The sequence below is a fragment of the Cynocephalus volans genome, chromosome X (genome assembly GCF_027409185.1).
Source record: "Cynocephalus volans isolate mCynVol1 chromosome X, mCynVol1.pri, whole genome shotgun sequence".
Lineage (NCBI taxonomy): Eukaryota > Metazoa > Chordata > Mammalia > Dermoptera > Cynocephalidae > Cynocephalus > Cynocephalus volans.
In genome coordinates, this window is record NC_084478.1 from 10,181,928 (window position 1) to 10,195,567 (window position 13,640).

Consider the following 13,640-nt stretch of genomic DNA (forward strand, 5'->3'; position numbering starts at 1 on the left):
ATTGCCTGGGTCACATGGATCTCCTCCCCCCCCCTTCTTCCCCCTCCCTTCCCCTCCTCCTTTCTCCTTTTTCTTTTTTCTTTTTTTTAAAGATGAGCGGTAAGGGGATCTCAACCCTTGGCATGGTGTTGTCAGCAGCACGCTCAGCCAGTGAGCGAACCGACCACCCTATATGGGATTCGAACCCATGGCCTTGGTGTTATCAGCACCGCACTCTCCCGAGTGAGCCACAGGCTGGCCCTGCCCCTTTCTCCTTTTCTCTGCTTCCTCTCCCCCCTTTTTTTAACTGTATAAAATGGCACTACCATTTGTATTATGTTTCCATCGCTTCTTTAAACGTGTCACTGATGAAGTTTTTGAGTGTTGTGCGCCTAACCCCATTTTCCCCATAAGTCCTGTGGTCTGCACTGCTCATTTTTGCAGAGCGCTGTGATTTTGAGGAACGCCTACGTTGTGTTAGGACAGAATTGGCCATACTTTCTCCCTGAGCCAAGTACCATCCGGGTGATAGAAAAGCAGCACCAAGCCCCTCTCCTCTGGCTCCTCCCGTTTTTGACTCCACCCTCAGACTCTGCCCAGACAGGAGTGTAGCCTGCAAGCGTCCCCCGCCTTCCTGGGCTGCACTGGCCATCCCGGCTCCAGGTCCCAAAGCTCCTTGTACATTTCCTTCTCAATACACTCACCACGACTCCCTGACATCACCTGGCAAGCACTGGTCCACCCCAGCAGACCGTGAGTTCCCTAAGGGCTGACTATGCATCTTTTTCTCCCGAGTCTGGCCACAGTACACATTCTGTCCACACTTGTCCCGCCACTCACCCACTCCGTGTCACCAGGCACTGCCGGAGCCCCAGTTGCTGGAAGATGTCCACCACCGTCTCCATGGGGGTGTGGTCCGTGACCGTGAAAGGGCTGAGGTTGAGGATGCACCGCAGCTTCAGGGGGTGCGGGCTGTTGGCCGGCAGCTCAGGGGGCTCCTCTGTGAAGTACGTGATGGAATTGCTCACGATGCCCTCCTGCCTCTGTCTGGCATTCTCTAGAACGGGGACAAGCAGGAACAATAAGCCACACAAAAATCCTGGCCGAGAAAGTCCACCCTATAGCCCCACACGTCATCCTCGAATCCTACAGAAAAGGGGTTTAGAGGACAAACTGCACATTTTTAATGAGGGGCTTCAGCCAAAGATCTGTGAAACTGGCATCTCTCTTAAGCTATGCTATGCCAGGGTCCCCCTGCTGTGACCAGATCTTTGGTTGCCAAAGTCTTGCAAAATGGGCCTGATCAAGACAGCTCCTTTGGGGATATTCATTGCTTCCCCCCTGCAATCCAGGGCACCCCTAATGGCCAAGGGCCCTCCACTCTTGCTTTCCTAACACTCCTCCATCTGCTCAGAGGCTGAAGTTTGACGGGACAAGAAACCTCACTTAGCTGCCCAATAACCTTAATACATTGTTTTTTTTCGGTTTTTTTTTTTTTTTTTTTTTTTTTTACAAAATCAGTCATAACTGGCCCAAATGGCATAATGAATCTTGAGAGGAAGAAGGAACCAATAAGACCAGCCCAGGCTCAAAGCCCAGAAATGCAGCTCAATCCCAAATATGGCCCGTGTGTGCAAAGAAACGACCTCAGAAAAGCTACATCCCCCAACCCCTTGGATCTCCTGTCTTAAAAATGGGCCATTTTGTGCATTTCTCAAAGAAAGATAGTAAAACTGTTATGGTAGCAATTAGCCTGTTTCTGTCTGTAGGCAAGGCCATGTGAAAGAAAGCTGAAGAAAAGTAGGGTAACAGGAACTCATTAGAAACACAGCTTAATGCAGGGCTAGAAACCCGGACTATTTTAAATCACGCATGAAATAAATCCATCGGTCTCAAGATATTTCTCCAAGGCGATTTTCCTTCTGTTGGAATTTTAATCTTTCTTTTGGTTCATGAGAAAATCTTAGGGAAAATGTACAGCAAGGCTAGCCTTAGAACGGATCCTGGTTTCTGTAATAAAATTTCTTGCCTTCTCAAGACTACTATTCACCTATATTGTTCTTTCAAAAATAAAATTCTAACTGCCTCCTCTAAGGCCATTTAGTACAATAGAGTACTTTAATGGAAATCTGGCAGTGTTTGGGGTCAGGCTGAGTCTGAAAGGGGGTCTCTGTTTAAAAGCAGAACAGTGGGCCTGCTGGGCAAATGCCTGCACATTATATGGGTCAGGTGAAATCCAGTTACATCAAATGGAATATGGTTCAACCACAAACACCAGACGACACTGATGCACATGTTTTCAAATGTAGATCGTGCACGATACACACTGTGTACCTCTCTCCTAAACCAAGATGCTTCCATCTTTAAGCACTATGGCAGGGAGGCAGCGGTCAACACATACTTGCTCATTTTTGTAGACCACTGACTCCCATAATGTCCCACATAACAAGATTTCCATCTATTTTAACAGGTTGAATGTCAGGATTGAATCAAGCCACAGACCCCAATTAAGAACTGATCACATGGATTTGCCGAACCTCTTATAAAACCCAATATGACTTAGTGAACCATCAATCCACTTCCTAAAATAAATAACAAGCTTATATTTCCTCTGAATTTACTGATTGGGTTTAAAGCCCTGATTCTAACAGCCACTACCTCAATGAACTCATGCTCTCAAGTGCACTCCCAGTGCCTGGACAATGCCTAGCACACAGTAGACAAAAAACAGATATTTGCTAAATGCACGCATGAATGAATGGTAGGTCTACCAAATGACAGTGTATCTGGTTCTGCCTGCCATGTAGAACAGAGCCTATTTCATGTGGGAGGCATTAGGAAGGAAAGCCCATGAGCTATTCACTGCCAAGCAAGAATCATAGGCATCGGCTAGGGTCCGAGCCAGAGATCTGAGCTTGTGCTCCAACACCGGTAACTGCTGCTCTCTCCAGAAGGGCTCTGCTAGGCCACTTTGGAACTCTATTATAAGGACGTATATTAACTTTGGGGTTAGAGCTGCTATGTATAGGCCAAAAGCTGGTGAATGGAAGAAGAACCGGCAAGAAAGCTTTTTGCAACTCTCTACTAGAGTGAACTACCTACTCCCAGTTTGGACCAGAAATCTTTGTCAGTCACCAAAATGCCTGCAACAAAACTATAGCACATAAGTTCACAGAAAACAGAGACTGTGTATTGTCATCCACGGACCCACCGCTCCTAGGATAGCACCAACACATGGTGGATGCTCAAGAAATATTTCTGTATGAGAGAATAAACCAACTCCTCACCCAGGGGATGAGGTAGTGGTAGGAAAGAATAGACTCACAGGCCCCAGGGACTCTTGGGAGCCCATGTTGGGAAAGAAACCAAAAAAATATAGCCCAAAATGAACATATTTTTTAAGAGCCAGAAATGAAATGCTCTAAATGCAGTAAATATTAACCATGTCCTTCTATGGTGATAAGAAAGTGGATGCCTTTTTAAATTTTTCCTTTTTTTTTTCTAATTTCCCCAATATTCTATGAGTGTGTATTACTTTTACTTTTTTAAAAACCTAATAGTCCTTATTTTTAAATGTTTTAAAGTTAAAGTAGTTAAACTTTTTTCTAACTGTCTTTAACATAGGTGGTTTGTCATATATTCTACTAGAGCTACTCTCAGTGACCACGGCCCCTGAAATATGATGTACATTTTATGAGCAGCCGCTGAGGTTATTCAACTTGACATTCTACTTTCTAGCAGCAATATAAGGATACTTCAAAAGTCCATGGAAAGATTCATACAACCTTTAATTCTATTTTCCCATGAACTTTTTGAAGTACCCTTGTACACAGAGGGCGTAATCAATAGCGTTTGTAAGATGAATTTTACAAACTGTGATAGGCCAAGAAATTTTAAAAGACTAGAAAGAATCACACATCTGGTAAGCTATTAAGTGGCTTTAGAGCAACGGTTCTCAACTGGGAGCAATTTTGTCCCCACCCCCCACCCCCAGGGGACATTTGGCAATGTCTGGAGACATTTTTGGTTGTCACAATTGGGAAGGGGAGGTGCTCCTGGCATCTGGTGGGTGGAGGCCAGGGATGCTGCTAAACATCCTACAGTGCATAGGACAGTTCCCACCACAGAGAACGATCCAGCCCCAAATGTCCATCGTGCTAAGGTTGAGAACCCCTACTTTAGAGTAATTATGTGTTTAGGGAGGTAATACTCTACCATCTTGTTAACCAGAAATGCTTCCATAAAACAGATGTAATTAATGAAAAGGATTAAAATAAAAACTTGGAAGCAACCACAGTAGCGGTCGGTACATAGATGATAGGATAAAAAAGTAAACACTATATAGAAGAAAAAGCATATTTTCTTATGACAGGTTATTGTCTACCAAAGCATGGAAAAGTCCCCCTGCACATCCATCTGTATATCTATATCTATATCTACATATTTACATATATGTATATTTTAACATCCCCAGCAGAAAGAAGTAGATGGCCCTACTGTTCCCCATGATCTAGTCCAATCATTAACAGCCCTCCCAGGCAGACACCTCTATACCTCTGAATAGCTTGTCCAACAGATGTGACACTTATCCTCTTGTTCAGTCCTGGATGTGGGCCCCTTTCTGCAAGTGAGCATCTTCCACGTGCTGAAGAGTCATCATTCAATCATCCACCAGATGAAGAGATGAGGTCCCTCCACTCTTCCCCGCCACCCTACCCTTCCCTCCTTTCATCGCCTCTATGGCTCCCATTGAGGCCTCTCTGAAGCCTTCCTGGCTTAACTGCACAACTCAAGACTAGAAGAGCCTGAGCCCCGCTGAGTACAGAAAGAGCCTCATACTTGCAAAGAGAAACGAGAGGCCAAGTCCCATTCACCAGGAATTGGAACACGGGTCACGTACGGCCCCATGTGTTAACATGTGGTGACGAAGATGGCCACATTGCCCGGGCAGTGCTAACTATTCTCCCTCTAGCAGAGACGTAGCTGTGCTTTGGTATTCCAGAGACGGATTGAAAATAAAACATTTTCAGCTTCATGTGAGCGGTTGTTACAATTGTAAACATGATGTGTAAGAAAACTCCTCATTTACCTCATTCACCATTCTTTTTTTTATCGCATCTATTTTGCATCTGTCTGTAATCTTTGCTCCCATTTCCCCTAAAAGTGACACTGGCTAAATGTGAACGTCACATTTCTATACTCATAAAAGGGCAGATAATTCTTCAAGTACAGGTCATGAATTTCTCCCCTAGAGTACAGGGACTCTTCTCTTTCCACAGACCAGGAAAACAGCTCTTGTGATTACTCAGAGCAACACACTCCTTGCTTTGGCACAAACTGTGTAAATAGCTGCTTCTGTACTATTACGGGTCTGACTGAAAGCACACAGGTACTATTGACACCGCGTGGTGCCTCTTCAGACGCTCCAAACACAGCTTCTAGGAGAGCGCGTGGTGGGCAAGCCTAAGGGTCTTCCCTAACCACTTGACGACAGTTAGTGCTTCCCCCTTGACTACAGTAATGGGTTTCAGTGAAATTAGTCAGCTGTCTCTTAGCAGCTGTGCCTGCAACCACACAATAGATCGTGGATGCTGTGACATTTATTACTTTAGTTTTTAAGTTTCAACCTTTGCTTAAAGGATTTCAGGGATTGAATACATTTTTTAAAGGCTGCTGAATACGTTACTTTAAAAGAAACCCAACCCTACTTAAACAAGTTTTAAAAACTTGTTATTTATAAGGCAATATTTAGGCCTGAAACCACCTACCTGTTAAGGGACAGGACTTATATTAAAGCAACAAACAGGGAACACAAACTGAACAGTGAAGCACAAACTTGCTATGGTGTCTAAAATACAAAATCAATTTTTGCTTCAGGGGAGGTAAAAATATTTGAACAGCAAGCTAAATTAGAGGCCATAGTTTATGCTTATCTTATAAGGCCTTTGATGGAGATAAGTTAAAGATATTTTAAAAGCTAGTTAACATTGGGAAGAGGATTTAGCAGTTGAAGGGAAGCACCTTAGAAATAAAAAACAAACAGCAGGGAGAAGCAAGCAGTTTCGTCTGGTGAAGACAATCTCGCGGTGAGGCAATCGGCAACGGGACCAGGGCAAGTCCCGTTGATGTGCGTCAAGAATAGTCTGGAAGATGGCACGCACAGTAAAAATCATCACATGCACACGGAAGCCGGCCATGGGCCCCCGACTACCACAGGATGCTGTATGCTGTGCAGATCGCAGAGCGAGGATGCTGAGCAGATGGCATTGGCCATGTGCCGGTGCAAGGGCTATGGTGGCCTCCGCCCCTGCTGCATCTTGAGGTCCAGCAGGGCTCCATCTCCGAGGCTCACTGCTCCTCCCTGCCCGGGGCTCCCAACCACTCATGCCCAGGCCTCTGGCCCTCAGTGCCCTCTGTCTGCGGAATCCTTCCTCCTGCTCCCCTTTCAAAGCAGCCGGCCCTAGGTTGCTGGGGCCCACAGGCTTGCTCCTCTGAAGTGCCCCCACCTGGGCATCGCCCCTTCTCTCCTCCCCCAACTCAACAGCCTGCCCCTCGGTGCAGCTGATTTCAGTTGGTACACGAGGAGGAAAATAATCACAGAGCGGACTCGAGCGATATCATTTACCCATGCGGCCGCTAACAGCCGGATCACATGTAAAGCCATGAAATGAAGGAAAGCCTGTGCAGTGGCAGGGAGGTGGCAGGGCAGAGACCTCACAAGCCCCAGCGGCTGCACAGCCCACCTAAAAGTCGCTCTCTGAGAGCAGCTCGGCCCGGGCTACTCACATCTCTTCCTGAGCTTCATCCAGCACTTCCCCAAAAAGGCAGCGTCTGCAGCTTGCCTCCCAGAGGAGCGGGCGTAGGGGGCTCCTTGCAAACACGTGGTCCCTTTCCAGCCACGCAAGACTTGGGTCTGAGCCCTTGTGCTTCACAGAGTGACTTGGGGGCCAGCAGCATCGGCATCAATGGAGAGCCCGTGAGGAGCGCAGGCTGGGCCCCGCTCCAGACCTGCTCCATCAGCGTCTGCATTTCCACCAGATCCCCGAGTGACCACGCACACACGAACGCTTGCGATCCCCTGGCGTGACACGCATTCTCTCGCACCTCTCTGATCACTGGGGGGCACAGAGCTGCCTCTTGGCTCCTGACAAAAGGCGAGCTTCCATCTTTACTCACTTATTGCGAGAATCAGCTCCCTCCGCTGGGCAAATCCAATGAGGCGCTCGGAGTCTCTGGAGACCACCACGGGGAAGCCGTTGTAGTCGGTGTCCTTGATGAGTGTCTCCACGTCCTCCACGGTCATGCGGTCCTGGGTGAGCACCGACAGCGGCGGCTCTCCCCGCCGGGGCCGCATGACGTCGGTGGCCAGCGTGCAGTGGGTGAACTCGTCCTTCACATCCAGGAAGGGGTCGCCGTTCAAGTGGATGTGGGCCTCGTAGATGCCTTCCTTCCCAAAGGCATTGGCCACCAACTTGCTGGTCACAGCCGCCGCCATGAGGGGCACAATGTACTCCAGACCACCCGTGAACTCGAACATGATGACCACCAACGACACTGTCATCCTGGTAACTCCACCTGCAACACAAGACACGAGTGAGATTCCGAAGCCCGACCCCGGACCCTCGGGAGGGCACGATGTGTGGAAATGGATAGACGGTGGTAAATGCTCCTCACACGTGTTCCAAGGGGACATTCCCACATGCCGTCCATGCTCAGGCCTCAGGAACAGATGCCAGGTTCTGTTCAACGTGGCATCGCGTCAGGGAGCTGTAAGTCACACCTGGCTGGGGGCTCTGCTCCAACGAGGGACTCTGGCTTGTCCACTCACCTAGGCCCACACGTCTGGCTTTTGGGCGAGTGGATCTGACTGAACAAGCAACCCCATAAGCCTTATAATTTTAGGATTCTTAGGGACTAGAGAGAGGAGAGAGACCCAGCTTTGTGTCCCTTGGTATTCAAAGGGAGAATCCATACTGACTCCTGGTCTTCCAGGGAGTTTAAACCAAGGTTTCTCAACTTCAGCACTAGGGACATTTGGGACTGGAGCATTCTTTGTTGTCAGGGGCTGTCTTGTACACTATAGCATGTTTAGCAGCATCTCTGGTCTCTACCCAATAGATGCAAGTGGCACCTCCCTCCCCAGGTGTGACAACCTAAAGTGTCTTCAGATACTGCCAAGTGTCCCTGAAAGGCAGAATCACTCCTGGTTAAGAACTACTGTTCTAGGTGGTATGGCTGTAAGATGGTGGAGACTCCATCAGCCTGGGCCTCTGAATGACTGGGTGGGAAGAATCTTCTGTTCACCCATGTTTTTTACATATATATATATACGTGTATATATAGTGAGCAAGAAATAAGCCTTGGTGTGTGAGCTACCGAGATTTGGGGGGATTCTCGTTATAGCAGCACAACATAGTCTATCCTGAGTAATGCAAATGTTCAAGTCCACGCCTTCCTCCTCACCAGTCCTCTAAGCCAGCTCAGTGCCCCCACCCCCTCCCTGCCCCACCCCTGGTTGTACCTAGGCAGGCTGCAGCTCCCACCATTGCGTAAAGCCCTGGTGTGCCGCAGTCTGCTCCGGGCCTGCACCAGTTCTGGAAGATGATCCAGTCATGGTGATGGTAAGCCGGCTGCTCCATGCCGATGCCCACCATCCTGCCCGCCATTGCTCCCATGGCCATGCTGGGGATGAGGAGGCCTGACGGGATCTTGAGGGAGCACAGAGAAAAGCAGCATGAGGGAAGGCAGCTGAGTCCCCCTTCCCGATCCCCAGGAACCACGGTGCCCCCTCGACAAGCTTGCATTTTGCTCAGCCTTCAAAGGAGGCACGACTCTTCAAAATCAGTCAGCTGGGAAAAGGTGGGACAAGTGATTTGACCTCCTTAGTCGGTCGCATCTACTGCAACATGGAGAGAATGCCCTTTTACACTTTCATTTCTTCCCCTGCAAAGTCTGGCCCAGTTTGCCTGCTGTAGATTAAAGAATGATAAGCCCCGGTGCAAATACCATTCAAAGTGAACATCTGTCACTTGAGACACTCGTGACTTTCTCTCTCCCCTTGCCATGTCATTCAGATTGGCTTCTAAAATTAAATGCCAAGCCACATTATGAAAATGGAAAAGGGCCTGCAATTGCTCCCTGGTAAAATAACGAAGTTGAACGCACAATCGCAGCTGCCCCCGATCTTCCAAAAAGCTTTCAAAGGCTTCCCGCTCTGTGTATAGACAGTGGATACCAGTCAGCGAGAGACGAGGGAGGCAGTTCCATCTTCCTAACCAACTACATCTTCCGAGAAGTATCCTGAATATATTCTAGCCACATTAGCGGCAGCGAAGAAACAGACTATATAAATTGAATGATCTTAGAAGTAGCGTATTGCTTACTTTGCTGGCTGCTAATGCATTTTAGTTTGTCTGGTGACCGTACACGTGCTATAGGACACTCCCAACTACTCTGTGTTCATTGAGACGTGAGCGCAGACCCTGAGCCACAGCTGCATTTATGTCGCCCCAGGTGGTCATCATTCTGAGGATGCCAGGCGAACTGAAGTTCAGAACCTTGGGCGTGATTTCTAGAGTCTGGAATATTTCTTAGGAAATTGCTCCTATATGGGCTCCCCCTTAGTCCACAGCCATTTAATCCCCTGAAACTTCAAAGTAAAGTCTCAGCAAGCACCAGAAGATGCTCCAGCATCTTCCTTGGACACAAAAATAAATTCCTTTGCAAGGAGATGATGGATCAGACACAGACAGCTGTTTAATAAAGTCTACCCATCCTTGTTCTTAAGGCACAGATTCGGGTTTGTGTTTGACCACTACACACCCAGAGACACCGTTTCTTAGACTTTTTTGAAAAAGAGAATTCATAGAAATACCACACAGAAAGCAAGAGTAATGGAACACATCAGGGGCTCTGGGGGCTGGGTAATGTTGTGCTTCTGGTCCTGGGTGCTGGTTACACAAGCATGTGGGTTTGTGAAAATTCATTAAGCTGTATGCATCTCTATATGATACTCTTTTATCACACTCTAACACTCTAATAAAAGTTTCATTTTGTTTTTAAGTAAGCAATAGCAGCATTCTTCACAATAGCCAAAAGGTGGAAACAACCCAAATGTCCATCAAAGGATGAGTGGATAAACAATGTGTGGGGGAATCTACAGAGCAGAACACTCTTCAGCCAGAAAAGGAATGAAGTGCTGACACGTGCTACAACATGGATAACCCTTGAAAACACTGTGCTAAGTGAAAAAAGCCAGTCTCACAAGGACGGTCCAAAATGAATTAATTTAATTAAAATGAACTGTCCGAAATAGGCAAACCTATAGAGACAGAAAGCAGATCGGTGGTTGCCAGGGGCTGCTGGGGCAGAGAACAGAAGGGACTGCTAATGGACATGGGGTCTCCTATGAAGGGGAAGAAAATGTTCTGAAACTTGACCGAGGTGATGGTTGCACAACATTGTGAATGTACTTAATACCACTAACATGTACACTTTAAAATGATCAATTTCAGGTTATGTAAAATTTACCTCAATTTTTTTTAAAAAAAGCAATGACAACTTAATGTCAGTTTCCATAAAAGAAAGCTCTTTAGGAAGGGCTTTCAAAGTATGTCTGACTTTAAGGCCGTGTTTAAAAGCAGGAAAAACGAAGCTGTCTCTTCTCTGGCTTTAGGAACAAAAATGAGGAAAGCACACGGTGTCATCCACAGCTCTTGAGGACACTCCTCGTCAGGAGACGATGTGTGCAAAGAGACCCCGTCATGGCCCCAGTCCCACCCAGACTGGGAGGCCATCACGTGGTGTGCAGCGTAGGTGCTGCCACACAGTCTCAGAACTCTGGGTTTGCATCTGTCTCTCCCAGAGGCATGTGCTCTTTAGGGGCAGCATTCTGTTTCGAGTGCTGTACACCTTGGACTTAGCACAGAGCCTCGATACAGCGGATGCTCAATGCATGCTCATCGATCCAAACTGGGCCACACACGGACTTGTCCCACCACCTGGCATCACCCTGCCAGCAGGCAAAGCTGTGGTCACCCCTGGTCTGGGAGTGAGATGAAGTGAGCTCCGTGCCTAGCTCTGTCTCCCATATGCTGTGGGTCTGATTAAGTCACTCCGGGTCTCTGAGCCTCAGCTTCCTCAATTGTAAAATGGGATTAAAACCTCATTTTGCAGGCTTGTTGGTTATTAAAGAATTGTGTCCTGATGATTGAAAGAATGTCAAGTGCCCAGCACATGAGAACATTCAAGAAAGGTCGGATCCCCTTTTCCTCCCATGACAATTTTGTTCAGGAGAGTAGGGTGCTGTCCCCAGAAGGACATGGGTTCTTCCCCCCACCAGCACCCACCCTCACTTTCTTACCTTTCACTTACCTTCATGCCAAAGGTAAATATGGTGATGACGATTTTGAAGATCAGTGCCAGGGCCAGCTGCCACATGGCTGTGTAAACGCCAAAGCCAGCTGGCCGGTCTGGGATGTCATCCACAGGCCGGGTCATGTTGGGGTCATTGATGTAGTCACACAGCTGGGAGGACTGAAAGGCCCCACAGTCGTTGAACATCTCAGAAATGAGCACACTGGTGCTCTGGCGTGTGTAGGGATTGGGGTAGGCAATGACAGCTCTGATGGCAGTCACCACAATGACCTCCAGCAACGGGTACTTCCCTAGCCGGGTGTTCTTGCGCCTCCTGCACCAGGCGATGTTGCAGCGGATGAAGAGGGTTCCCCATAAGCCCCCAAACACCCCAAGCAGGATGAAGGGGAAGAGTTCAGCCATGTACCAGGGCGTGTGATATTCCACATAAAAGAGAACAAGGTGGCTGTTCCCAAAGCGATTGATGGATCGCAACGTGAAGGCCGCCACCAGGGCCGTGAATAATGACATCCACGATGTCTCCGAGAGAAAGTAGTAACTGATCTGGAATAAAGAAGTCGCAAATTAGTGACTGGCCAGAGAAAGAGCGGCTCAGAATTCAGGCCCTTTGGTCAGCAGCCACCTGCTGGTGCCCACCGTGAGACACACTGGGACCAAACATGGACGAACAGCACTCACTTCATCAGTCAGTCCAGGCTTGACTATGACAAAATGCACCAACGAAGATACCAAAGTGATCTAATTGTGTCTAAAAGTAAAATGGATACTGAGCAAGGTGGCTTAAGCCACTTTTTTAAAGAGAAAAATAGTTAATCATAATTCTGTTTATAGCACAGAGACCCTCCTAAAAGCAAATAAACGTCTGGATTTGATTCAGGGGTTGGAAAACTCTGGCCCACAGGTCAACTCTGGCCCACCAAAAGTATTCATAAGGCACACGAGTTAAGAATGGTTTTTACATTTTTAAATGGTTGGAGGAGAAAAAAAGGTTTTTTTGATTTGAACTACTCAGAAGAGCAATATTTTGTGACGTGAAAACTATAGAAAATTCTAATTTCATTGTAAAAGGCCACAAAGAAAGTTAAAATTGCATAATGATAAACACACACACACAAACACACACACACACACACACACACACACACACACACAAACACACATAGGATATTAAAAAAAGAAAATTCTAATTTCAGTGCCCATGGGAACATAGCCATGCCCATTCACAAACTATGTGTTGTCTATGGCTGTTTTCATGCCACATGGCCAAGTTGGACAGTTGCAGCAGAAACTGTGTGCCCCACAGAGCCTGAAATATTTCCCATTTGGCCCTTTACGGAAAACGTTTGCCAACAAGCCAACCCCTGGAATGATCCATTCGCGTTACCAAAACCAAAAATGCTTAATTCAGTTGGCTCTGAGAAACACTGAAGACACTATAAATCTTCAAAAAAGAGTCATGTTGGCAATTTTTAAAACAATATTTTTAAATGGCAGAAATTATAGCTCCTTTATTAACTGCAGGAATTTTATGCAACACTTCTTTGAATGTACTCCTCACAGGGCAGGAGACGAAGGCTCACTGCTGTGCCAGTCATCCACGGGTCCTTGCCTCTCCGCCCCACGCATTCCCTCTGCTGCCCCTTCTCACCTCTTCCAGACTGAAAAGCACACCCCCGATCGGAGCACCAAAGGCCACGGAGACTCCCGCCGCAGCCGCCGCTGAAAGCACCTGCAAGGCAAACAGTTACGTATGAGCTCCGGACCCTCCGTGAACACCAGCGTGTGCAGGCGAGACCACGGAGGGGCTGCGGGCAGAACGCTTTCCTGCAGTGGAAGCTGGCCAGCTCACCTCGCGCCTCTTGCCCTTGTTTTTGCTGTACTTAGAGAAAAGTCTGCTGAAGAAGTTGCCACAGCAACAAGCCACGTGCACCAGCGGCCCTTCTTTCCCAAGGCTCAGGCCGGATGACACTACCAGCACCAGGGTGACCGTCTTAATTAGCAGGGTCCACTTCCCCAAGTAGCCCTTGTTGATGAAGCCGCTCAGAATGGTCTTGATCTGAAACAGAGGATCAAGAATGAGAGGGAATGAACTGTTTCAATGCACGGCCAGGAAAATAGCTGTAATTCCTCTGAGAGGCATTTTTAAAGTTTTGATTCACAAAGTCATGTGGAAGACAGGCTCTTTTGGTTTTCCATTTGTCTATATTATATTAACCGAAACTTACATGAATATATAATTTTATATTAACAGAAACATTGAAAAATTCAATGCAAGTAAACCTTAA

The 13,640-nt window shown here is 47.4% G+C and overlaps 2 protein-coding genes across 2 annotated transcripts in view; one reads left to right on the top strand and one right to left on the bottom strand.

Annotated features, from left to right (window-relative positions):
- Positions 1 to 13,640, top strand: part of LOC134367154 (G-protein coupled receptor 143-like) — a 238,537-nt gene that overhangs the window by 22,085 nt on the left and 202,812 nt on the right. The gene's annotated exons all lie outside the window — the stretch shown is intronic.
- The window catches only part of LOC134366952 (H(+)/Cl(-) exchange transporter 4-like), a 30,401-nt gene continuing 17,576 nt past the window's right edge, over positions 816 to 13,640 (bottom strand). The window contains 6 exon segments of the mRNA XM_063083531.1: positions 816 to 1,036; positions 7,156 to 7,554; positions 8,501 to 8,687; positions 11,353 to 11,898; positions 13,004 to 13,084; positions 13,205 to 13,411. Coding sequence (XP_062939601.1) covers positions 816 to 1,036; positions 7,156 to 7,554; positions 8,501 to 8,687; positions 11,353 to 11,898; positions 13,004 to 13,084; positions 13,205 to 13,411 — 1,641 coding nt within the window.